Source organism: Triturus cristatus, chromosome 9 (assembly GCF_964204655.1).
Source record: "Triturus cristatus chromosome 9, aTriCri1.1, whole genome shotgun sequence".
NCBI classification, from domain to species: domain Eukaryota; kingdom Metazoa; phylum Chordata; class Amphibia; order Caudata; family Salamandridae; genus Triturus; species Triturus cristatus.
In genome coordinates, this window is record NC_140592.1 from 19,839,016 (window position 1) to 19,863,626 (window position 24,611).

The following is a 24,611-nucleotide window of genomic DNA, read 5'->3' on the forward strand; positions in this document are numbered from 1 at the left end:
CATGGGCACTCTTTATGTTTGTTCAATTTGCAATGTAAAGAATTTGCAACAGTTTACGTCCATACCCAGTCTGGCCACGTGGTGGCAGTGTTGCACTAGACAAAGTGTAGATTATTTAAAAATATACATTCCTCGTCACAATTGACGTCCCTACCAACCCTTAATCACAGAAACACCAAGCACGTGTATGCGTGATACTGTTAGTCAGATAAAAGATCACGAGAACATGTATGAATCATACACATGTTCATCAGTCACTGACTGGCCATTGTACTTGAGTTCCATGAATTGTCTGGTATCATACAAGCTTCAGAGCAATGACATGTCGGGGGCTCTCAGTGTCATGGCGAGGCAAACAATTTCTAATGGGTGGACAGATGGTTGGTGGATGTATTCGCTGAAATGATAAATAAAGGTGGAGTTGATGGTTATGGATGATGGATGGATGGATAATGGATGGATGGATGGATGGATAGATGGCAGATTGGATGGCAGAATGGATGGATGGATGGATGGATGGATGGATGGATCAGCAGGTGGGTGAGATGGATGGCATGTTTTTCTCTTGTGCCTTCCCTAGCTCATCTGTATTCTCAAGGCCTATGACAAATGTATGTGTGTGTATAAGATATGTATATTTAAGTTTAAAGCAATAAATATACTCGTTTGCTTAAAGTTTTGTGATATGTAAACTTTTAAAACCAATTAAAAACAAGACAACACCCTGCAAAATCGTTGATTTTTTGTATTCATATTAAAAAGTATCCACTAGCTATGAACTTTTCTTCTTCTGCGTTCGAAGGTTTGGGACCTTAGGAGATTTATGGGCATATTCACAATCAAGTGACGAAGTGCGGCGTTAGTCTTCCTGGCTTAACGCAGTGCTCCGCCACTTCTGAAACGCAGGACTGCACCGTATTTTCACCAATACGGTGCAGCCCTGCGTTTCTCCCTGTGCCGGTGCTAATTGCAGCTGCCTAGCGCCAACGCAGGCACCGTTGCACCATAGTGCAAGGGTGTAGGAGAGTAGGATCTGCTATCCTATGGTCACCCCAAATTTTTGCTTTTTGCTTCACTGGTTTTTGACATATTGAGGCTGTGGGCCTGCTAATCAGACCCCCAGCCTGCTGTTCTCTCTAACTAAATTGACACTATGCACTATAGGTGCACAACCAATTGGAAGTGGATCACCCTGTGAGCCCCTGTACCAGTGTACACTAGGTACCCAGGGCATTGGTGTATCTAAGGCCTACCAGGGGCTGAAGCATGTATTGTGCCACCCCAGGCTTGGCCTAACAATTTGACACAACTGGCTGATCACTCAGCTGGGGTAAGTTGGTGTAACGACCTCTTACTTAGGTGTAGTATACCTATACCTAACCTTAAATGGGACACATGGTAACCTATAAGTCACTCCTATGGCAGGCCTTAACAATCCTGAAGGCAGAGTGCTTGGTTCCATGTGAGATGGTGCTCTGGCATGAGCTGAGCCAGTCTGCAGTGGTCGGAACACCTTCCTTCTACCGTTTCCAGATATAGCCATACCATATACTCTTAAGTGCATTATGAACCTCGCGGTTAAATGCTATCTTTGGTTTGGCTTTATCAAAACATGTCGAGTAAGGTGTCATACGAATTGGAATACTAACCCCTCGCCAATTCTGGCGACGAGGTTAGCATTCCACCCTTCTAGAGGGACACGACATGTACAGTACCTGAAACCCGGGTAAAATCAGACATAGCCTCAGCTCCACAAAATGGATGCTGCCACCCCAGACACAAGTCTGCCCTCCTGCTGCTGGGAGTCCTTCCAGCTTGGGAGACGTGGACAAAGGGTTTCCTGCCAGGGGAGGTGCGAGCACCACCCCAGACAGGATTTTGTGTATTGGTCAGGTAGGGCTTGAAAGAAACCAGACATGCCTGAGGCTCACAAGGAGCCTCGGTGCATATGCCAGTTCAATCCGGTCCTGGGGCACACCAGCCCCGGACCTGGGGTGAGCTAGACAAAGGATTGGGGGTGTAACCACCCCCCTTCCTGGTCCCACCCTTAGGGAGGGACCTAGCAGGTAGTCCGGCCCCTAGAATCCGCTTAAAGGTAGGAGCTGTGTCCTAAGACTTCAGACATCCTGGAATCAACTTACTACAAAGAAGAAGACGGGAAATTCGACGCTCTGCTGCACAGAGGACTGAAGGAAATCTCCCCTATGGTCAGGGAGTGACCATCTTGCTAACGCAAGCACCAACCAGCTATTCAACATCTGCTTTGCCGCCGCCTCCAGTCGGAGCCCGAGCCCAGAGCCCAACAAGACCTGGACCTCCAGACCTCTCACAGCCCGATCCACCGTCCCTGCAAAGAAGGAACCCGTGGAGGCACCGAGACACGTGGAGCCAGCCATCTTGGAAGACCGACGACAAGCTGCAAGCGCAACGACAGAGGCTCCCTCCAAGTTGTGCTTTGAGTCCTGAGAAGCCCAACCACCGAGCAGCATCTGCACCAAAGGTGAGCCCTCCAGCATCTCCACGATCTGCGTGGGGCCCCTCTGCACTTTGCATCTCGATGCGCCTGCCCGGTCCCTGGCCCGTTGGCTAGTGGCCATTTTGGCAACCTATTTTGAAATCAACGAGGCTGGTCTGGTTGCTCCAGACTGGCCCTAGCTGCTCTCCAAAAGAGCAGCCCCTCTGACCTTGCTGGTCAGAACAATCCGCTTTCCTCTCTTTCCACGACTCCTGCCTTTGCCAAGGCTTGTTTGCTTCTTTCGAGTCGCTGACACCGCCAACAGCGAGAGCCTGCGTGGGACAGCTCGTGACTCGACTCCTGGACGTCGTCGACCTTCAGGGACCACGTGGCTGCGGAGACAAGCTACACCTAACCACCTGTTTGCACCCGACATCGCCTGGTACCTACCTGGTGCCACGCCGGTCACTGGCTAGTGACTGTGAACACTGTCCCCTCTGCTTTCAGGTCTTCTACAACTCCGATCCACTCTTGGATCCACTGCATCTCTTCTGGACCGACCGCCTGCAGCATCTTTGTCATCAGGCTCCATTGAATCGATAGAAGAAACCCGACGCACTTCGAGACCTATGCACCCGCTTTCTGTGGGTGAGGTAAAGCTGGCACTCCGGTGCCCAAGTGTAGAGAAACATCTCTAGTGTCTGTGTTTTAAGTCTTAAGTTCGTAGTCCATCCAGAAGACCCTTTCTGCAGTAACTTTTAAACTTTTACGCACCCATTGAAAACCTATGGGAGCCCGCGTGTAACTTTCCTCACTGCACACGCGACCCGTGGACCTCCTGGTCACTAACTGAAGTTAGCTCCTTGTAGGCCCAGCGATTCTAGAGGCCCTAGGCCTTTTCCCTTTCCTGTTCGTGGTACTTATACCACTATTTTAGTATATGGTTTGAGTGGCCACCAGGGCCCATCCATATAAAGTGCAACTTCTGTACATTGTAACGTTGTCTTGTTTAATGATTTGTGCTCCTGTGCTCATAAAGAGACTAGGGGTTACTTTGAGAAATAAATACATATATATTTTGAATATATATCTGTGTGGTGTCCTTTCATTGGTATAAAGGGGGGTTGCATTTGGTAAAACAGCCTGCTTAACACGCTTTAACGAGTTTAGCCTCAAAGACTGCTTAGCCTACGCTACCACTAGGGCAGCTAGTCCGAAAAGGTTGACTTACAACCACACCATAAGGGTTGCTTGGCATGGTACAAGGTGGTCACTTTAACTAGTGAACATCATATACCAGGCCAACTTCTCACAACCTGGACCTCCAGACCTCTCACCGCCCGATCCACAGTCCCTGAAAAGAAGGAACCCGTGGAGGCACCGAGACACGTGGAGCCAGCCATCTTGAAAAGACCACGATAAGCTGCAAGCGCAACAACCGAGGCTCCCTCCAAGTTGTGCTTTGGGTCCTGAGAAGCCCAACCACCGAGCAGCATCTGCACCAAAGGTGAGCCCTCCAGCATCTCCACGATCTGCGTGGGGCCCCTCTGCACTTTGCATCTCGACGCGCCTGCCCGGTCCCTGGCCCGTTGGCTAGTGGCCATTTTGGCAACCTATTTTGAAATCAACGAGGCTGGTCTGGTTGCTCCAGACTGGCCCTAGCTGCTCTCCAAAAGAGCAGCCCCTCTGACCTTGCTGGTCAGAACAATCCGCTTTCCTCTCTTTCCACGACTCCTGCCTTTGCCAAGGCTTGTTTGCTTCTTTCGAGTCGCTGACACCGCCAACAGCGAGAGCCTGCGTGGGACAGCTCGTGACTCGACTCCTGGACGTCGTCGACCTTCAGGGACCACGTGGCTGCGGAGACAAGCTACACCTAACCACCTGTTTGCACCCAACATCGCCTGGTACCTACCTGGTGCCACGCCGGTCACTGGCTAGTGACTGTGAACACTGTCCCCTCTGCTTTCAGGTCTTCTACAACTCCGATCCACTCTTGGATCCACCGCATCTCTCCCGGACCGACCGCCTGCAGCATCTTTGTCTTCAGGCTCCATTGAACAGATAGAAGAAACCCGACGCACTTCGAGACCTATGCACCCGCTTCCTGTGGGTGAGGTAAAGCTGGCACTCCGGTGCCCAAGTGTAGAGAAACATCTCTAGTGTCTGTGTTTTAAGTCTTAAGTTCGTAGTCCATCCAGAAGACCCTTTCTGCAGTAACTTTTACACTTTTACGCACCCATTGAAAACCTATGGGAGCCCGCGTGTACCTTTCCTCACTGCACACGCGACCCGTGGACCTCCTGGTCACTAACCGAAGTTAGCTCCTTGTAGGCCCAGCGATTCTAGAGGCCCTAGGCCTTTTCCCTTTCCTGTTCGTGGTACTTATACCACTATTTTAGTATATGGTTTGAGCGGCCACCAGGGCCTATCCATATAAAGTGCAACTTCTGTGTATTCTAACGTATTCTTGTTTGACGATTTGTGCTCCTGTGCTCATAAAGAGTCTAGGGGATACTTTGAGAAATAAATACATATATATTTTGAATATATATCTGTGTGGTGTCCTTTCATTGGTATAAAGGGGGGTTACATATGGTAAAACAGCTTGCTTTACATGCCAAAACGAGTTTAGCCTCAAAGACTGCTTAGCCTACGCTACCACTAGGGCAGCTAGTCCGAAAAGGTTGACTTACAACCACACCATAAGGGTTGCTTGGCATGGTACAAGGTGGTCACTTTAACTAGTGAACATCATATACCAGGCCAACTTCTCACAAAGGGTGTATGGGTTGTGGGAAAAATAAAGCATTTCTCCTCATTGTGCCAGGTTAAGATCAGGTTTGTTTTGGTGTTAATATTGGCGTTGCCCCGTATTTACGCTGCCCTTGTAAATATGGGGCAGCATCAAAATCAATGGGTGTTGAGGTGGAACACCCACCGCAACAACCACTGCCGTCCCATTTCACGCTAAGTATAGCGTGAAAGGGTGGCTCATTTACAACGCAGCGTTAAGCCACGTTAAGTGGCTTAACTCTGCCTTGTAAATAAGGCGAAGCCCGTATCGCCACCACAGCGTCATTAAAAGTGACGTTCTGGTGGCGATAGGGGCTTGTAAATATGCCCCTTAGAGTTAGATGAACAGGTTCTCTACACTTTTGCAGAAGATCATAACGTGCAGTCCCAGTGGTTGGCCAGGCGTGGTGCTGGACGTACTTTAGTTCTGGGCTGGTGTATTTTAATGCCATTCTGGGTCCCTTTGTGGATGGAGTAACAGTAGAAGGGCAGTTTGTGAATATCAATGTGCTTACTCTTTTATGGGGGGGCACAATCACTCTCTAAAGCCCTTCCTAACCCCTCCTTACACCTCCCTAAACGCCCCAGTAGAGGCTGCTACCGGACAGGGGACAGCTGCCTAATCTTAATAAATATTTTTTTCAACATTTTCAGAGGAGGAGGGGTCCCTTGTGGACCCCTTTTCGTTTTCGAATGGCTCATCTTGTCCTTTAAGGAGGTGGTAAAATATTAAATATTTGCGATCGGAACGTGGTAGCTAAACATTTATACATAGCACTGTGATTTTGTATTTGGAAGGGGCGCCCTAAACTCACCCTTCGGAATACAGAATCTGTAGTGGGTCGCAAACTTAAATTGTAATTCAGAACTTGCCGCTGAATCTCAATTTGTGTATTGTACATAAGAAAAGGCATTTTTGCGATCGCAAACGGCCCAATTCTGAAAATAGGCCTGCTTACGACCCAAAAATGCTTCATACATCTGGCCCAGAGCGAACTTAATTAATGTATGTGATGAATAAAAGGTGATTTAAGAACCCACATTTTTTGTTTTGCAACAAAATTCAACAATTGTACTGCAAGATGCAGAGGAGTGGAATGGAATGTGATTCGATTTGTAGAAGTAAAAACAAGGCATAAACAACTGAAGCCACCTTTACGCAGGCACCATTGCATGATTTACAATTGAACAAGCAAGACAAGGGGTGCCAGAGAAGGTTTCATCAAGAAAAAAAGAGACAGGTGAGAATCGAGTCCGGCGGGCTACAAATTAATGACCAAAAGACGGCTTCTAGAATGAGACGTAGGGCCTACAGAACATTCAAAGGAAAACCATGGTGAAATGAGGTACAGAGTTAATATGGGGAGAGGAGTTGGCCTAACGGCTAGGGCGGTCGACCTCTAATCTGGGAAACTGGGCTCGTGTCTCGGCAATGACGCTGAACATCCTGTGATTCTGGGCAAATCACTTAGGGGCATATTATCGCTGGCCGTTCATAGCGATAGAAAAATGATCGCCAGCTATCGCTGAATATTATCGCCATGATAACGCTATATTTACAACGCATAGCGCTATGGCGATAATATTTCAGCGATAGCGGTGTTTTCAATGGAACATCGCTGGTTTTCCAGCGATGTTCCATTGAAAACAGCGATAACATTGCTGATAGGACCCTGTGGTCCTATCAGCATAATCCATATCCCATTAAAAGTATGCCTTAGTCAGGAATTTAACAGGTGTTAAATTCCTGAGTTAAGGCAGGTTTTTTATCGCTGCACCTCCTTGTTAATATCGCGAAGCTGCCTCTGACCCTCTGGGCCGGTCACACCACCACACACCGCGCACACTCCCCGTGGGTGTGCCCAGGCTGCCCCGATCCCGCCGCTGCGCTCCTGACCACTGGTGTGGTCTCAGCCTCCGTAGCGCAGCGCCGCTTTCTCCTGCTGACTGTTTGTTTTCCCTCCTGTTGCCTGTTTCGTGACCTGTCTCCTGTGATTTGCGGTTTGTTTCCCCTCTGATTGTTGCTGTATCCTCTGTTGCCCTTTCTGTGCCCAGCCTTTGTCCTCTTATTTGTTGCCCGCTGTTTTCCCTTGCTGTGCCCCCGCCGCGTTTCCCGCCACCTCCCCGCTCCCCGCCGCTGCTCCCCTGCGGCCCCGCCCCCTTCCACCTAGGACCCTTCCCATTCGCCGCCCCGCTCCTGCCTCCCAGCTGCTCCTCCCTCGCTCCGCCCCCCCCCCACTCTCCTCATATGGCAGAGTGGCAAACGCGCAGCGTTGACGCGCAACGGGCGCGCCCTAAGCGCGCCGAAGGTGCGCCAAAGGTAAGCCCGTCTGCGCCCGTCCGCGCCTGGACCGCGCCCAGCGCCCGAACCCCTGGCCCCCGCAGACACCAGACCCCCCGCCGGACATACAACACCACCGAACTCAACGCACTCAACACCGGCCGAACCCCGGGATGCTACCGAGCCACCCCAAGACGAACCCACGGACCCTTCAGCTGCCACTCCTGCAAGTTCACCTGCATCCGGACCTGCACCGCACCCGCCAAGCCGAGCACCAGCAGCAACCACCTGAAGTGCATCCTGCTCAACACTCGCTCCGTCCACAGACACGCCGTCGAACTCTGGAACCTCCTCGACACCACATCCCCAGACGTCGCATTCCTCACGGAAACCTGGATGAACGCCTCCTCAGCACCCGACATCGCCATCGCCATCCCGGACGGATACAAGATCACCCGGAGGGATTGCGGCAACCAAACTGGAGGAGGCATCGCCATCGTCCACAGGAACACCATCCGCATCACGACCAACACCAACGACACCCTGACAACCGCTGAACACCTGCACTTCCAGATCCACACCAACCCGAAGACCACCCTCAGAGGCACCCTCATCTACAGACCCCCGGGACCCCGCACACAATTCAGCGAAGACATCGCCGACTTCATCACCCCGCACGCCCTCCCCTCCGCTGACTACATCCTCCTCGGGGACCTCAACTTCCACCTGGAGAACAACAACGACCGCAACACCACCACCCTGCTGGACAACCTCGCCAACCTCGGTCTCAAGCAGCTGGTGACCACCCCCACCCACTACGCCGGACACACACTCGACCCCGTCTTCTCATCCAGCAAGGACATCGTCTTCAGCCACGCCACCGGACTCCACTGGACAGACCACAGCTGCATCCACTTCAGCTTCAAAAGAACAACGGTCCACCACCACCAGCAACAGGTTGCACGCAGAACCTGGAACAAGATCACAGCCGACCAGCTCACCGCATCCCTAAGCCAGCACCCCCCCACCAGCTCAGCGAACCCCAGCCAGGCCGCCGACAACCTCACGAAGTGGATCAGCAGCTGCGCAGACGACCTCGCCCCATTGAGGACCCCACCTAGCAGACCCGGCAGCAAGAAAGCACCCTGGTTCACCGACGAACTCAAGAGCTCCAAGAAGAACTGCCGAGCCCTCAAGAGAACCTGGCGCAGAGACCCTACACCAGACAACATGACCACCCTCAAGCTCGCCACCCGAAAACACCATCAACTGATCCACGCCACCAAGAAAACTGCATTCAAGGAACGACTGGACAACAACGCACACAACAGCAAGGAACTCTTCAACATCGTTAAAGAGCTCTCCAACCCCAACGCCGGAAACAACGACATCACCCCATCTCAAGACCTCTGCAACTCCCTCGCCTCCTACTTCCACAACAAGATCGCTGACATTCACAACAGCTTCAGCACACAACCAACGCTCCCCACGACCGCACCTACGCTCCCCACCACCACCCTACGCGCCTGGACCCCGATCAGCACCGAAGACACCATCCGCACGATGAACACCATCCACTCTGGATCTCCAACCGACCCCTGCCCCCACCACGTCTTCAACAAGGCCGACGCTGTCATCGCACCCCACCTGCGGGACATCATCAACACCTCCTTCGACACCGCTACCTTCCCTGAGAGCTGGAAGCTCACCAAACTCAGCGCTCTACTCAAGAAACCGTCAGCGGACCCCACCGAACTCCAAAACTACCCCCCCATCTCGCTCCTCCCGTTTCCGGCCAAAGTCATCGAGAAGAACGTCAACAAGCAGCTGGCCGCCTTCCTCGAGACGAATGGATCCCTCGACCTCTCGCAGTCTGGCTTCCGGGCCAACCACAGCACCGAGACCGCCCTCATCGCTGCCACCGATGACATCCGAGCCCTGCTCGACAACGGAGAAACAGCGGCCCTCCTCCTCCTGGACCTCTCCGCGGCATTCGACACTGTCTGCCACCGCACCCTAGTGCAGCGCCTCAGCAACGTCGGAATCCAGGAGAAGGCACTGGAGTGGATCATCTCCTTCCTCGCCGGAAGGACACAGAGAGTCCGCCTTCCACCGTTCAGATCAGAAGCCACCGAAGTCATCTGCGGCGTCCCTCAGGGCTCCTCGCTCAGCCCCACCCTCTTCAATGTCTACATGAGCCCCCTTGCGGCCATCGCACGCCAACACAACCTCAACATCATCTCCTACGCTGACGACACTCAGCTGATCCTCTCCCTCACCAACGACCCCGCCACCGCCAGAGCCAGCCTACACGAAGGGATGAAAGACGTAGCCGAGTGGATGACGACCAGCCGCCTGAAACTGAACACAGACAAGATGGAAGTTCTCATCCTGGGCTCCTCTCCCTCCACCTGGGACGACTCCTGGTGGCCCCCCGCCCTGGGCAGCGCACCCAAACCGACAGACCACGCACGCAACCTGGGCTTCATCTTGGATTCCTCCCTCTCCATGAACAGACAAGTCAACGCCGTCTCCTCGTCTTGCTTCAATATACTGCGCATGCTACGCAAGATCTTCCGGTGGATCCCCACCGAGACCAGGAAGACGGTCACCCAGGCCCTCGTCACCAGCCGACTGGACTACGGCAACGCCCTCTACGCCGGAACCACCGCCAAGCTCCAGAAGAGACTCCAGCGGATCCAGAACGCCTCAGCAAGACTCATCCTCGACATCCCCCGACACAGCCACATCTCCGGACACCTGAGAGACCTGCACTGGCTCCCGGTCAACAAGAGAATCACCTTCCGTCTCCTCACCCACGCTCACAAAGCCCTACACAACCAAGGCCCAAGATACCTCAACAGCCGCCTCAACTTCTACACTCCCACCCGCCAGCTTCGATCGACCAGCCACGCCCTCGCCGCCGTCCCCCGCATCCGAAGAGCCACAACAGGAGGAAGGTCCTTCTCCTACCTGGCCGCCAAGACTTGGAACTCCCTCCCGACCCACCTCCGCCTGACCCAAGACCACTTCGCCTTCAGGAAGCAGCTCAAGACCTGGCTGTTCGAGCAGTAGCGGACCCCCCCTCCCCAGCGCCTTGAGACCCTCCGGGTGAGTAGTGCGCTATATAAATGCTCGATTGATTGATTCATTCATGATATTAACATGTGTTGTTTTCACAGCCACGCCTCTTTTGCATCTCATTAGCGATGCGAGGCGAGGCTGTGAAAAAATGGGCTCTACATCAAGGAAACACGCGCTAGCGTGTCCTTGATGATATTGCGATATAATTATCGCCGCTTTTCGCCCAAAAACGGACGCTAAAGCGGCAATAATTATATCGCCAGCCCTTGCTAATATGCTACTTGATCTCCCCATGCCTAACAAAAAATGAATGTGTCCTAATGTAATGCAACTGGTGCTATGTAAAGCAATCTGATACCCGATTCGGGTCAAGTTTGCGCTATATAAAACTCCATAAGAAAAAAATCTTTTAAAAAAAACACAACATTAAATGTAATTTCACACCTGTGCAGTGCTCTGGACAGGTCTGAACACACTGAGTAATGGCCTCCTTCAGTCCTCGCCACTTCCCTGGGCATATTAAGGAATGTTAGAATGGGACCGTTAGAACGGGCCCCCCCGGCAGTGCAAGTCTGGCACTTCCAGAAGCAAGACATTTACCGACCAGGAAAGAGACTGTTTATAGGCGACTTCAGGAGAATGTCCTACAATCCACTGTTGTGGGAGAAGCTGCTCCTTGGACGGTACCTTAGCAGCTGGACACAATTCAATTCAGGCCATTCAATTAGTCCACAAACTATCAATGCTGTCCTGGGCAAAGCACCCACAAAAAGAGACAGAATTCAATTCTGCATTTCTCGCAAGACCAACCCTTTTTAAGCGGCCTGTCCTCATACAACACCACAGAATAGGCTAATAGTTTTGCCCATGTTTCTTCCACTTGGAATGATCCCACCTGTGAAGGACTGTAACATTTGAGGAATGATTATCTGTGAGTTTAATACTACTATTCATGGCACACTCTCCTTGGTGGTGTCACCAGTGGTGTTGGAATAAGGCCATATGAGCAGGGAGCTGCATCTGCTCTGGTCTCAGGGAACTGCATCTGCTCTGGACTCAGGGATGAAATTAATGGGCGATTTCCAGGAAGTTTTCTTGATAGTCCTGAGTTATGGTCATTGAGAAGGCACAGCTCTGGCAGTGTGCCACCGGCTGGAAGCAGTTCCCCTTCAGCGTAAACAAAGGGAATTTCAAAAAGAATTTTAGAAATGACCACCTCTATGGGCCGTGGTACCTTAGGTTTGTGGGCTCTTGAATCGCATCTCAAAGCTAAAAATTAGAATGATGGGTCCAACAAGAAAAAAATTACACAGGAGACAAAAAAGAACAAAAAAGTAAAACAAAAGACCAAAGGCCAAATGTACGACCATTGGTACCTGCGAGTCGCAATTACCAATGTACAACAGTGTCTGAGACACTGTTTGCGATTCCCAATGGGGTCGCAAAATGCGTGCCTCATGCATATTAATGAGGCTGTCGCAATTTGCGACCCCATTAGGAATGGCTAGCACTCCGAGGGATGGTGGTCTGCTGGGGTCAACAGACCACCATGTCAGGGACTGCTTTTAAATAAAGCAGTTTTTTTTTTAATGCAGCTGTTTTCCTTAAAGGAAAACGGGATGCATTTGAAAAATAAAAATGAAACTTCTCAGTTTCATTTTTTAAGGGCAGGCAGTGGTCCCTGGGACCACTGCCTGCTCTTAAAAAATATTTGCGCCCCCATTTACACAGGGAAAGGGGTCCCTTCCTGTTTGTGAGTGCTTTACCACCCTTCTGAGAAGGGTGGTAAACTGGGAGTGTTTTGCAGCCGCAATTGCGGTCGCAAAACATTCTTACATAGGTGTGGAGTTGCTATTAGGAAGGGACGCCCTTGGCACGCCCCTTCCTAATAGTGAGTCGCTAACCCTATATTGCGAGTAAGTAATAGATTAACGACTCGCAAAATAGTGTTAGTACATTGGCCTGACAGTTTTTTGCAGTCGCAAAGTCGCTGATATCCCCTTTGCGACCACAAACTTTGGTTGTGCATCTAGCCCCAAGACTGGATCCCCCCTGAAGTAGAAGTCCAACAGGGGTCGACATAATTTCAGGGATTGTGATAAAATTAAAAAGCCTGATGGGTATCAGTATCTTCATAGCTGTTCTTCCCATTCTTTTCAGAACTCTGGAGAGAATAAAAGGGCAAATGAAGTAGACAGACTGAGTACTACAGAAAGGACAAATACATTAAGCAGAAAATTAAGTCATCAAGTTAAACTAAGGGTATTGTATAGTAAGTGGAGAAATAATTGAACTCAAAAACTCACTTTAAAAAGATGAGAGTGGCAGGAATAGCAAAGACACATGGCCTGCACACTACAGATACGTCTGTGGAATGGGACTTGGGTGGTAGCACTTATAGACAGTACAGAAGAAGTGATGATATATCAGAGATGCTCAAGGATCAGCAGGTGTGACTTCACTTGAAGCATACATATCAGCTGAGAGGCCAGATGGATATAAACACCCTCCAGACAGGGTTCATAATGTAGAAATACTGATTGAGGGGGGCATGCTGCACAGAATCAAAGCGATATTCTGGCATTATTTGACAGATACTTATACCATTGTTCTTGCGGAGGATGATTGTCCTTTTATTAGGGATGCACCTCGCTGGGAGGAGGTAATAAGGCCAGAATTTTCCTCCTTGGTACCGGTAGAACTCAGGGAAAAATACGAAGATGAGTGGGCTTTGAAAGAAACCTCTGCATTGTATAGAAATCACGTCGGGTGGAACAAAGAATGAGTTCCACATGTGATTCCGTCGATGAGTGAACCTCAAGAACCCTTTGAAGCCAGAGGCTTAATGTGATATAAAAGCTATATTAGATCAGCTCTAGTTACAGTATCAGGTATCCTCTTTTTATAGTATAAAAGCCTGATACCTCATACAGAAGACTATTAGACTATAGAAATTTAAATACGTATACACACACATGGCGCATAAAACTCATACCAAGATTGATGCAGATATTTTGGTAGCAATTCAAGCGACGTTGAAAGAAGAAAAGCCTCCTGATGGCTTTCCTTCCGAATACGTCTACAAACTCACAGAAGATAATGTACACACAGTCTGCATACCTGGAGTCAGAGATGAACATATTCCTCATGAGCAGACTAGTTTAGAACTAATAAGGGCTGCTCTGTGCACACTGCCATAGGTGCCACTGTATCAATGCTCCAGTAATGACACTGGTGGCCATATTTATCAAGACTCTCAAAGAAATATGTGCACCAGTCCACTACTTGCCAACAGGTACAGAGCATTCTACTGTTGCAATACCAGCACTGACTCCCGCTACCATTTCTGACATCTATTCCTCAAACATGTCGCTCAAATCCTGACAGTAAACTGTTACAAATATATACTGGTTGCTGTTGACTCCTGCTCTCGATTCCTTTGGATTTGGCCATAAAAGACTGCCACTGCTCTAGCGGTCATAAAAGCCTGGCAGTGCCTCGTAGCAATTGGAGCAGTTCATACCTTTCATTCAGACAACAGTTCTGTGTTTCCCGCCAAGGCATTCAGGGATGCTATGTCTGCTCTGGTAGAATGACTGCTATATTTGCATACTTTCCGCCCAGAAAGTAAAGGAATTATAGACTGCACCAATGGTACGACATACATTGTCCACCGGGGTATTGGCTGTTTGGTTGAATTGGTTACCAATCCTGTATGGTGTTCGGAGAGCAATAAATACCTAGAGGAGTATTAAGTGGCCACGCTGCTTATGAGAGGCACGTTTGAGCATCTGACACTGGTGAAGATAAGATTCTAAAGCTACTGACACGTGGCTCCACAAAGTGGGAGAGTTAGTTAAAGGAAAAACTCATGACAAACAACTCTTCAGCCCAGGCTACAGACCGCACGCTCCAGTTCTTGTGGGTAGAATGCACATGAACAGTAATGCTAGTGCCCTGGCCAGGCTCAAAGGAAGGTGTCAATAGATCACATTAAAAGCACTGTGTTACTGATTCTGTTCAGCAGACACCATCTGACACAAAGGTGCATCTGGAGTAGATCGGCATGTCCTCTCCCTGCTCTGCGAGAGCTATCCCAAGAAGAGTGCCACCAAGAAGTCCTAAGTCCCATTTTGGGACTTAAGACCCTGCTGTGTCTCCAACCTTACACCAAGTGCCAGTTTCTATGGATTCATCTGACGCTGTGATTCCAACAATTTGAACTGTGGATACTACTGGCATGGTTTATATGGACCACCAACAGACCCTACAACATGTGAAATATTTCCATTGTAAGACATTCTACTGCACAAAAAGAATCCAAATGTCGATTTCAAAAGAGAAGAAATCAAAACCTCGCCTCCAGTTCATCACTTGCTTCAGATGGGCTCTCGCATGCTGTCAGTTTCGCACAGATACTGTCTTCCACCGTGGTCATATCTCTGTATTGCTACTGGAGTTCTTTTCTTTATAATGTGAATTAAATTGCTAATTGTAATTTTGTTTTTAATACATGGGGATTATATTCATGATAAGACAGTGTCATTTCCTGTGCTTCAGAAATTTTAACCTCATTCTTCTTCCCTCAGAACACATCTGGATTATCGTGCTCTGCTTGATGGTGTTGTTCCTTATCAAATAATGCGTCCAACAGATATTATTCAGTTTCTGTATCGTTTAAAGGTCTCTGTAGATGATGTTATAATTCCACGCCCCTTTGCAAATATATTTAAGGCATAAATGCTGTTAAACAATTGATCTCTGAATTGTCTGCATACGTTACCTTAGATAAAGATCCATATTTAAATGCTGAGAATCACCAAGAATGATTCTGTTTTCATCATTATGGACATCACTAGATTCGTAGAGCCAGTAGTCCCCAAGAAATATTTAATTATACATAATGGGAGCACTGTGGGACTCCGCCCATAAATAGTCCTCAGAATTTCCCAAAAGCGTCCCTGTAACATATCCTATAATTGATCGTTAACTAGAACATAACTCACTCGGATATTGCTCAGTGGGTTCTGTAATGGCTGCAGTTCAACTGTTTTTTTGACGCAGGTTGGCACATTGACTAAGGGTCTGATTCGGAGTTCGGCGGTCCGACCACTGGACTGCCATTGCAGCAGTTGGGATAACATCAGACAAGCCGGTGTCATCCAGACCGGCGTATTACGACAACGCCGCTGGGCTGGCAGTGTTGTGTTGGCTGTGCAGTGGCTGTGGCATGCTTCGCTCATAGAGAGCCTGAAGCATATGCTGCCACCATGGCACACAGTGCACACACAACCGTGCAATTAGAGGGGGCACAACATGTGCCCTCATGCACACACCACTCAGGCTAAAATGCCCTGGGGTCCTGTTTGGGGCTGCTTTCCCTGCCTTTCCGCTGACCGGTTCATGGCAGGGTCCTCACCATCAATGGCTCTTTGGAAAGGCAGGTCGTAATCTGCAAGGCGGTGTGGGCATCGGCACCATTGCCACAGACCACCTCTTACCCCATTGCTGCCCCATCAGGATCCAGGATCCTGGCTGTAATAGCAGTCTTCTGTCGGGCTAGCGGCGGTCGGACTGCCAAACTTGTAATCGGGCGGTCCAACCGGCAATATTGCGGCGGTCAGACCGCCTTCGGGTACGGCGGTCTCGGTATTGCTGTACTCGTAATCAGGCCCTAAGTCCTTAGGCCCAGTGGATGTAGAAAACCTACCTGTGTGTCTCTAAAAAAAACTAGAGAACATATCAAAAGGTCTTTGGATTCTTTGTGCTCACTCAGCGCAAATCAGACTATTTCTGCAGACGTGGCAATCTTTGTACTAGCACTGCGGATTCACCTCTGCCGTACACTGTTGACACACAGCTGTTCATGCTCTTTCTGATGACTTACAGCTGTGGAACTTTTCCACTTGACTCAAACATGTACTCACGAAAATGTCTCTTTACTACGAATGTGCTTTTCACGCATTCCATTACAATGCGGTCGTGACAACGACCGCGTTGTTTCAACGCAAACCATTACATCACAAGTCGTTACAATGACTTGCTGTAGGGTGCGCGCTGGACTTAGGAATAGTATTATTTTCTATTCGTACTCCAGTATGTGCAACAGCAGGGAAGGTGTTGGATTGTAAATCCAACACCAGCGCGCCCCCTACAGCAAGTCGTTGAAACGACTTGCGATGTAATGGTTCGCGTTGAAACAACGAGGTCGTTGTAACGACTGCGTTGTAATGGAATGCGTTGTAGCGCATTCGTAGTAAATGATGTCTTACGTACTTACACATTTAGATGCTGCACCGATATTCAAACTATTTCTGCTAATGTAAACCTGTTCAGCAGACTCACTACTGTTTGTACTATTTCTCCAGACTCACACTTGTTCATAGTCTTTCTGCTAACTCATAATTTTTGACCTTTTTTTGATTACTAAAATCTTTGAGTCAAGTATATACCTGAACACACCTGTTGCTCCTCTCCGGATTCGTTCCTGCTCAAGTTCATTCTGCACTTTCTCTGCTACTGGTTTTCTTTGTGCTGTCTCACAGCTGTTGACTTTGTGCAGACACAAATCGTTGTATTCCCATTCAGCTGAATTCCATCTGTTCAACCCTTTCTGCTGACTCACTCTTGTTTATACTATATTGACCCAAAACTGTGCATCCTCTACTGCTGACTCACAGCTGCTTACATTCTCTACTGATTCTATGCTGCTTAGAATCTTTCTGCTTATTTTCTGCTTTTCATATTGTTCTTGCTGATTCACTCCTCCTACCGTAATGACTCAGTGCTGTTCAGACTCTTTCTGCTGACTCACAGCTGCTTACATTCTTGCTGCTGGTTCTCTGTTGCTTATAGTCTTTCTGCTGATTTAATGCTTTTCATATTGTTCTTGCTGATTCACTCCTCCTACCGTAATGACTCAGTGCTGTTCAGACTCTTTCTGCTGACTCACAGCTGCTTACATTCTTGCTGCTGGTTCTCTGCTGCTTATAGTCTTTCTGCTGATTTACTGCTTTTCATATTGTTCTTGCTGATTCACTCCTCATACCGAAATGACTCAGTGCTGTTTAGACTCTTTCCGCTGACTCACAGCTTCTTACATTCTTGCTGCTGGTTCTCTGCTGCTTATAGGCTTTCTGCTGATTTACTGCTTTTCATATTCTTCTTGCTGATTCACTCCTCATACCGTAATGACTCAGTGCTGTTCAGACTCTTTCTGCTGACTCACAGATCTTCCTCTTTTCTTGCTGTAGAGGGCGCTGAGCTCAGTTTCCTAACTCACCTCTTTGAATCTGGGAACGCGGCAAAGCTTGGGGTTAAAATTGCAGACTTGGGAAGTGCTTGTTGGACGGTAAGCCCGCCTCTACTGAATACTGAATACTGAATACTGAAATATTTATAAAGCGCTCGAATGCCGAGGCGTCTTGGCGCCTCTCCGTTTCCTACCTACTGAACCCCAGCATCTCATTCCAACATGCTTGTACCGCTCATTCACAATGAACGCCAGTACCTCATCCCACCTGCCGCTCACCGTCCTTACTCACCATCTCACCCACAGCGTCTCACTCCAACAAACTTGTATCGCTCATTCACAATGAACGCCAGTACCTCATCCCATCTGCCGCTCACCGTCCCTACTCACCATCTCACCCACAGCATCTCACTCCAACATACTTGTATCTCTCATTCACAATGAACGCCAGTACCTCATCCCACCTGCCGCTCACCGTCCTTACTCACCATCTCACCCACAGCGTCTCACTCCAACATACTTGTATCTCTCATTCACAATGAACGCCAGTACCTCATCCCACCTGCCGCTCACCGTCCTTACTCACCATCTCACCCACAGCGTCTCACTCCAACATACTTGTATCTCTCATTCACAATGAACGCCAGTACCTCATCCCACCTGCCGCTCACCGTCCTTACTCACCATCTCACCCACAGAGTCTCACTCCAACATACTTGTATCGCTCATTCACAATGAACGCCAGTACTACATCCCACCTGCCGCTCACCGTCCTTACTCCTAACCAGACCATCTCACTCACAGCATCTCTCTCTCCTTCCCTCAGTCCTGCAGAAAGAGGAGCTGAAAAGAAAGACTAGAGATATTCCCATGATTTTAGGGAATGAAGAAGAAACACTAAGAACATTGAAACGATGAACGCCATTTGTGGTTATTTTCAAAAATTGCAAAATGACAATAAAAAAGGGGTACATGGTTAATTCATGGCTAGGGTAAGTGTTGTTGAGATGTTTCGGTTTATGGTTAGTCTAAGAAAGGAACCTGATAGTTTTGGGGTACAGGTTGTTAAGGTTAGTGGTATGGGTTAGAATAAGGGTTAGCATTAGAATTAGGGTAAAGGCTGGCCTTAGAGTAAGGCTTAGGGCTGGGGTCTGTGTAGGGATTAGTGTTAGGGTAAGGGTTAATGTTAATGCTTGGGCAAGTGTTAGTGTTTCTGTATGTCTATGAGTTAGTGCACGGGTAAGGGTTAATGTTAGTGTTCGACTAAGGGATATTTTCCTGGTAAGCATTAGTGTCAGTGTTTGTGTAAGAGTCGGGTGTTAGGGTAAGTGTCAGTGTTTGGTTAAGCCTTAGTGTTCAGGTAAGCGTTAGTGTCAGTGTCAGTGTTTGTGTTTGTGTAAATGTTAGTTGTTAGGGCTAGTGTCAGTGTTTGTGTAAAGGATAGCTGTTAGGGCTAGTGTCAGTGTTTTTCTGAGGATTAGTTGTTAGGGTTAGTGTCAGTGGTTGTGTAAGGGTTAGTTGTTAGGGTTGGTGTTGGTGTTCGGTTTAGGGTTATTGTTCGGGTAAGTTAGTATTGGTGTTTGAGATGGGGTTAGTTCTAGTGTTAGGGTAAGGGTTAGTGTTAGGGTAAGGGTTAGTGTTAGTAATCAGTTAAGGGTTATTGTTCAGGTAAGCATTGGTGGCAGTGTTTATGTAAGAGTTAGTTGTTAGGGTTAGTGTTCATTTTAGGTTTAGTGTTTGGTAACGGTGTTCAGGTAAGGATTAGTGTTCGCATAAGGTTAATTATTAGGATCAAAGTCGTGTTGGTGTTTGAGTAGGGGTTAGCTGTAGTGTTAGGGTAAGGGTTAGTGTTAGTAATCGGTTAAGGGTTATTGTTCGGGTAAGAGTTAGTGTCATTGTTTGTGTAAGGGTTAGTTGTTAGGTCAGTGTTCGTGTTCAGTTTAGGGTTAGAGTTTCGTAAAGCATTAGTGTTAGTGTTTGTGTAAGGGTTAGTTATTAGGTTAGTGCTGGTGTTCAGTTTAGGGTTAGAGTTTGGGTAAGCGTTAGTGTTAGTGTTTGTGTAAGGGTTAGTTGTTAGGTTAGTGTTAGTAATTGGTTAAGGGTTATTGTTCGGGTAAACATTAGTGTCATTGTTTGTGTAAGGGTTAGTTGTTAGGTCAGTGTTCGTGTTCAGTTTAGGGTTATTGTTCGGGTAAGCATTAGTGTTAGTGCTTGTGTAAGGGTTAGTTGTTAGTTTAGTGTTAGCAATTGGTTAAGGGTTATTGACCGGGTAAGAGTTGGTGTCATTGTTTGTGTAAAGGTTAGTTGTTAGCTCAGTGTTCGTGTTCAGTTTAGGGTTAGAGTTTGGGTAAGCGTTAGTATTAGAGTTTGTGTAAGGGTTAGCTGTTAGGTTAGTGTTGGTGTTCAGTTTAGGCTTATTGTTTGGGTAAGCATTAGTGTTAGTGTTTGTGTAAGGGTTAGTTGTTAGGTTAGTGTTAGTAATCGGTTAAGGGTTATTGTTCAGGTAAGCGTTAGTGTCAGTGTTTGTGTAAGGGTTAGTTGTTAGGTTAGTGTTGGTGTTCAGTTTAGGGTTAGAGTTTGGGTAAGCATTAGTGTTAAAGTTTGTGTAAGGGTTAGCTGTTAGGTTAGTGTAGGTGTTCAGTTTAGGCTTATTGTTTGGGTAAGCATTAGTGTTAGTGTTTGTGTAAGGGTTAGTTGTTAGTTTAGTGTTAGTAATTGGCTAAGGGTTATTGTTCGGGTAAGCGTTAGTGTCACTGTTTGTGTAAGGGTTAGTTGTTAGGTCAGTGTTCATGTTCAGTTTAGGGTTAGAGTTCAGGTAAGTGTTAGTGTTTGTGTAAGGGTTAGTTGTTAGGTTAGTGTTGGTGCTCAGTTTAGGGTTAGAGTTCGGGTAAGCGTTGGTGTTAGTGTTTACTAACAGTGTTCAAGTAAGGGTCAACATTTGGGTGAGGTTTATTGCTAGGATAAAAGCTAGTTCTTGGGTAATAGTTAGTGTTCAGGTAACCGTTAGTGTTCAGTTAAGGGTTGATGTTCGGTTGAGAGTTAGTATTCGGGTAAGGGTTAATGTTCGGCCGCTTATAAGGGATAGTTTTTAGGTCAGGATTCAATTAGGGTTAGGTTAGAGGTAGAAGGAGGCTTAGGTTAAAGATTAAAGAAATGTTAGAGACCTTATGGCTAGAGTTAGGTTCCTTTTTGGGGTAGGGTTATGGCTACAGGTGGTATTAGGGTCTCATCGGGGTTTGGAAGAATGAGAACCCCCCCCCAATAAATGAGCAAAGCTCCCGCATTGACAAAACCTTCAGTTTCTCAATGTCATTTAATGGTAGGGGAACTACCAAGTTTCTTATGTTCACTTTTCTGCCCAGACCTACAATTAACAACGATGTCTACACAAGCAGGGATATTTCTTTTTTGTTTCACCAAACAAAGTCTTGCTTCCTGGGTTTGCTTCTGTAAAACAAAAGAGGCCAAGTTGGCTACAACGAAATGGAGCCACAGAGAGTGTTTTCATTTTGCTTAAAGTGTGCCCGCTATGTCTACTGAAGCACTTTCATCATACATGCTCCACCAGAGTGGCAGGTTACAGAAACATGGCTAGGACCATCCTGGTAGGCGGGCAGATCGCCTGCTGGGGCCATAATGGGTGTACAAGCAGCTTTAAGGTTAAGGTTGGCACAAGGGTCATGATTAGGGTAGGATCACAGCAAGGATTGGGGTAAGGACTAGTGTTAGGGGAAGTGTGAGAGGAATGGATTAGTATTTGGTTTAGGGTTAGATTTCAGGCTATGATTAAGTTCCTAGTAGGGATTGCATATAGGTTAAGTAGGTTTAAGGGACAGTGTTAGTGGTGAGGCTAGGGTAGGGTAAGGGTTGAAGTAAATGTAAAACATAATGGAAAGCAGAGGGTTATGGCTCGACAGTGAATAGAAAATGTAAAACCAAATATGTGCAGGGGACAAACCTTTTTCTGTAGTAGCCCGTGGCCGGTGCTGTCGAATGCGGTGGTTGCCAATTACCAAGGCTAGCTGGTCTTGCTTAGGAATGGGCATAACTTTCGTATTTCTGTGGAGCGTAATCACATGGCAATACCTAAAAATCCTGCACGATTACACTTGAATTATGCGAAAAGAGTAATTGTGCGAGCAGGAGTAACTGCATCATTATTGGTAATTCCGTGTCAAACAGTAACGTAGAATTACTAAAATGACTCCAATTCATTAGGTGTAATCGAAATTCTGCCCAGGCCTAGTCTTGATTCCACCTCATGCCTTTTTCTTCCACCACCCAACTATTCCTGGCTTTTTATCTCAATCTTGCAGGCTCTTTTTCATCCCTGTTCGGATTTCTCCCCTTGTCACTGTTTTCCTTTCTGCCTGTCTGTTTCTTGCTCTGGACCTAAGTCTGATGATGAAAATTAATGCCCGGTCCCCAAATATGAGCGCCTGTGTCCACGATCTGCAAGCACCGGCAGAAATTAAGCATATGGTTAGGTTATTCTAAGTAGCAGTGTTCAGGTTAAGGTTAGAGTAAGGTGAGGGTTGGGGTACAGTAAATACAAAGGGACAATGTTAGCATTAGGGTAAGTGTAGAGTTAATTCACATACTGCTAAGAGATTAGTATGTGAGCTGGAATGTCCAGACAGAACTTAGATTGCTTAATTCCCAGTGTTCTGGGTCGGCTGCATTACTGTGGTGGCAGCGTCATGTAAGGAGCTGCTTTGCTGAGGACGTCGATATGAAATAAACTCATCTAGATTACACATACGAAGTTGTGTAATTACTACAGTAAGTTTAGGGTTACAGTTATGCTACGGCTAGTAGTAGGGTTGGTTACGGTCAGAGAAAGCGTAAGGGCGAGTGGTTTGTTAAGTGTGACAGTTATGGCTGATGCTATGTTTTTAACATTATGGAATTCTATATTATGAGTTCTTCATTATTGGTAATCTAATTTAAAATGAAGCATTAGCTAGCACGTATTCTTTATTGTATTTTATCATCTTCCACCTTCTTCCCTCCCTCAATCACCTTCTGCCTAGCTCCTGCACTTCACCACTTTATGTCTCCTGCTCATCTACCAACTGTACTGTGGCATTATGCGATCATCCACCTCTAAGACTCCTTCCCTTAGAACCACAGTATCTCGCCATGATCCACCTCTAAGACTCCTTCCCTTAGAACCACAGTATCTCGCCATGATCCACCTCTCAGACTCCTTCCCTTAGAACCACAGTATCTCGCCATGATCCACCTCTCAGACTCCTTCCCTTAGAACCACAGTATCTCGCCATGATCCACCTCTCAGACTCCTTCCCTTAGAACCACAGTATCTCGCCATGATCCACCTCTAAGACTCCTTCCCTTAGAACCACAGTATCTCGCCATGATCCACCTCTAAGACTCCTTCCCTTAGAACCACAGCCTCTCGCCATGATCCACCTCTCAGACTCCTTCCCTTAGAACCACAGTATCTCGCCATGATCCACCTCTCAGACTCCTTCCCTTAGAACCACAGCATCTCGCCATGATCCACCTCTCAGACTCCTTCCCTTAGAACCACAGCCTCTCGCCATGAACCACCTCTAAGACTCCTTCCCTTAGAACCACAGCAGCTTGCCATGATCCACCTCTAAGACTCCTTCCCTTAGAACCACAGCATCTCACCATGATCCGCCTCTCAAACTCTTTCCATATAATCCAGTGTCTCACCATGATATCCCTCTCAGACTCCTTCCCCCATAACCTCAAGATCTAATCATGATTTGCCTCTGAAACTCCTTCCTCCAGATCCCGTCATCTGTCCTCAATCTGCCTCTCAAACTCCTCCACTGAACCCAGTGTCTCAACTCAATCTGCTTCTCAAACTCCTTCCTCAGAACATTGGCGCCTCACCAAGATCTGCCTCTCAGACTCCTTCGCCAGAACCTCAGCATCTCACCACGATCTCCCTCTCAAACTCCTTCCACATGATCTTGGTGTCTCATCACAATTTGCCTCCTTCCACAGAACCTCCACACATCACCATGATCTACATCTCAAACTCGTTCCCCAGAACCTTGGCGTCTGACCAAGACCAGTTTCTCAGACTCCTTTACCAGCACACTAGCATCTCACTATGGTCTACCTCCTCGACTCACTCCCCAGAACCCCCCTTATCTCACCACGATCTGCCTCTCAAAACCCTCCCCCCAGGATTGGAACTTTTTACCACGATCTGCCTCTCAGACTCATTCCATCAGAACCCCTGTGTCTCACCACTATCTGCCTCTCAAATCCTTCCACAAGAACCTCGGCATCTCACCACAAACAGTCTCCCAAACTCCTTCACTTAGAATCCCAGATCCTGACCACCATCTGCCTTGCACTCACCTTCCTTTAGACAATCTGCATCTCAGTCCTTTTTGTATCTCATTCTTTTTTCTAATGAACCTCAGTATCTTCTTAGTTGCTCTTTCTTGTTCATTTACTCATTCCTGGTACTCTCTAGGATTATTCACTAGTTGCGGATATTGTTCTAAACTCACACTGGGGGTATTCTTTGGACCGGGACTACTGTGGTTATGCCTTAACCAGTGTATTTTGTTTCAGTACAAACCTTTCTCGGAGGAGATCCAAACACAGCAGTACCGGGCTCTAGAAGTTCTACTGGGATCAGGATACAGCACTCCAGCAGATATATGGAGCACTGCATGCATGGTAAGGACCACCATCCGGTGTACTGCGTGCATGGTAAGGACCACCATTTGGTACAC

At 47.8% G+C, this 24,611-nt stretch overlaps 1 protein-coding gene across 2 annotated transcripts in view; it reads left to right on the forward strand.

Moving 5' to 3' along the window:
* The window catches only part of LOC146797279 (SRSF protein kinase 3-like), a 144,080-nt gene that overhangs the window by 101,919 nt on the left and 17,550 nt on the right, over positions 1 to 24,611 (forward strand). For both annotated transcript variants that reach the window (XM_085624248.1, XM_085624249.1), the window contains exons 8-9: positions 17,867 to 17,964; positions 24,448 to 24,555. In XM_085624248.1, coding sequence (XP_085480374.1) covers positions 17,867 to 17,964; positions 24,448 to 24,555 — 206 coding nt within the window. The remainder of the gene's footprint in view (positions 1 to 17,866; positions 17,965 to 24,447; positions 24,556 to 24,611) is intronic.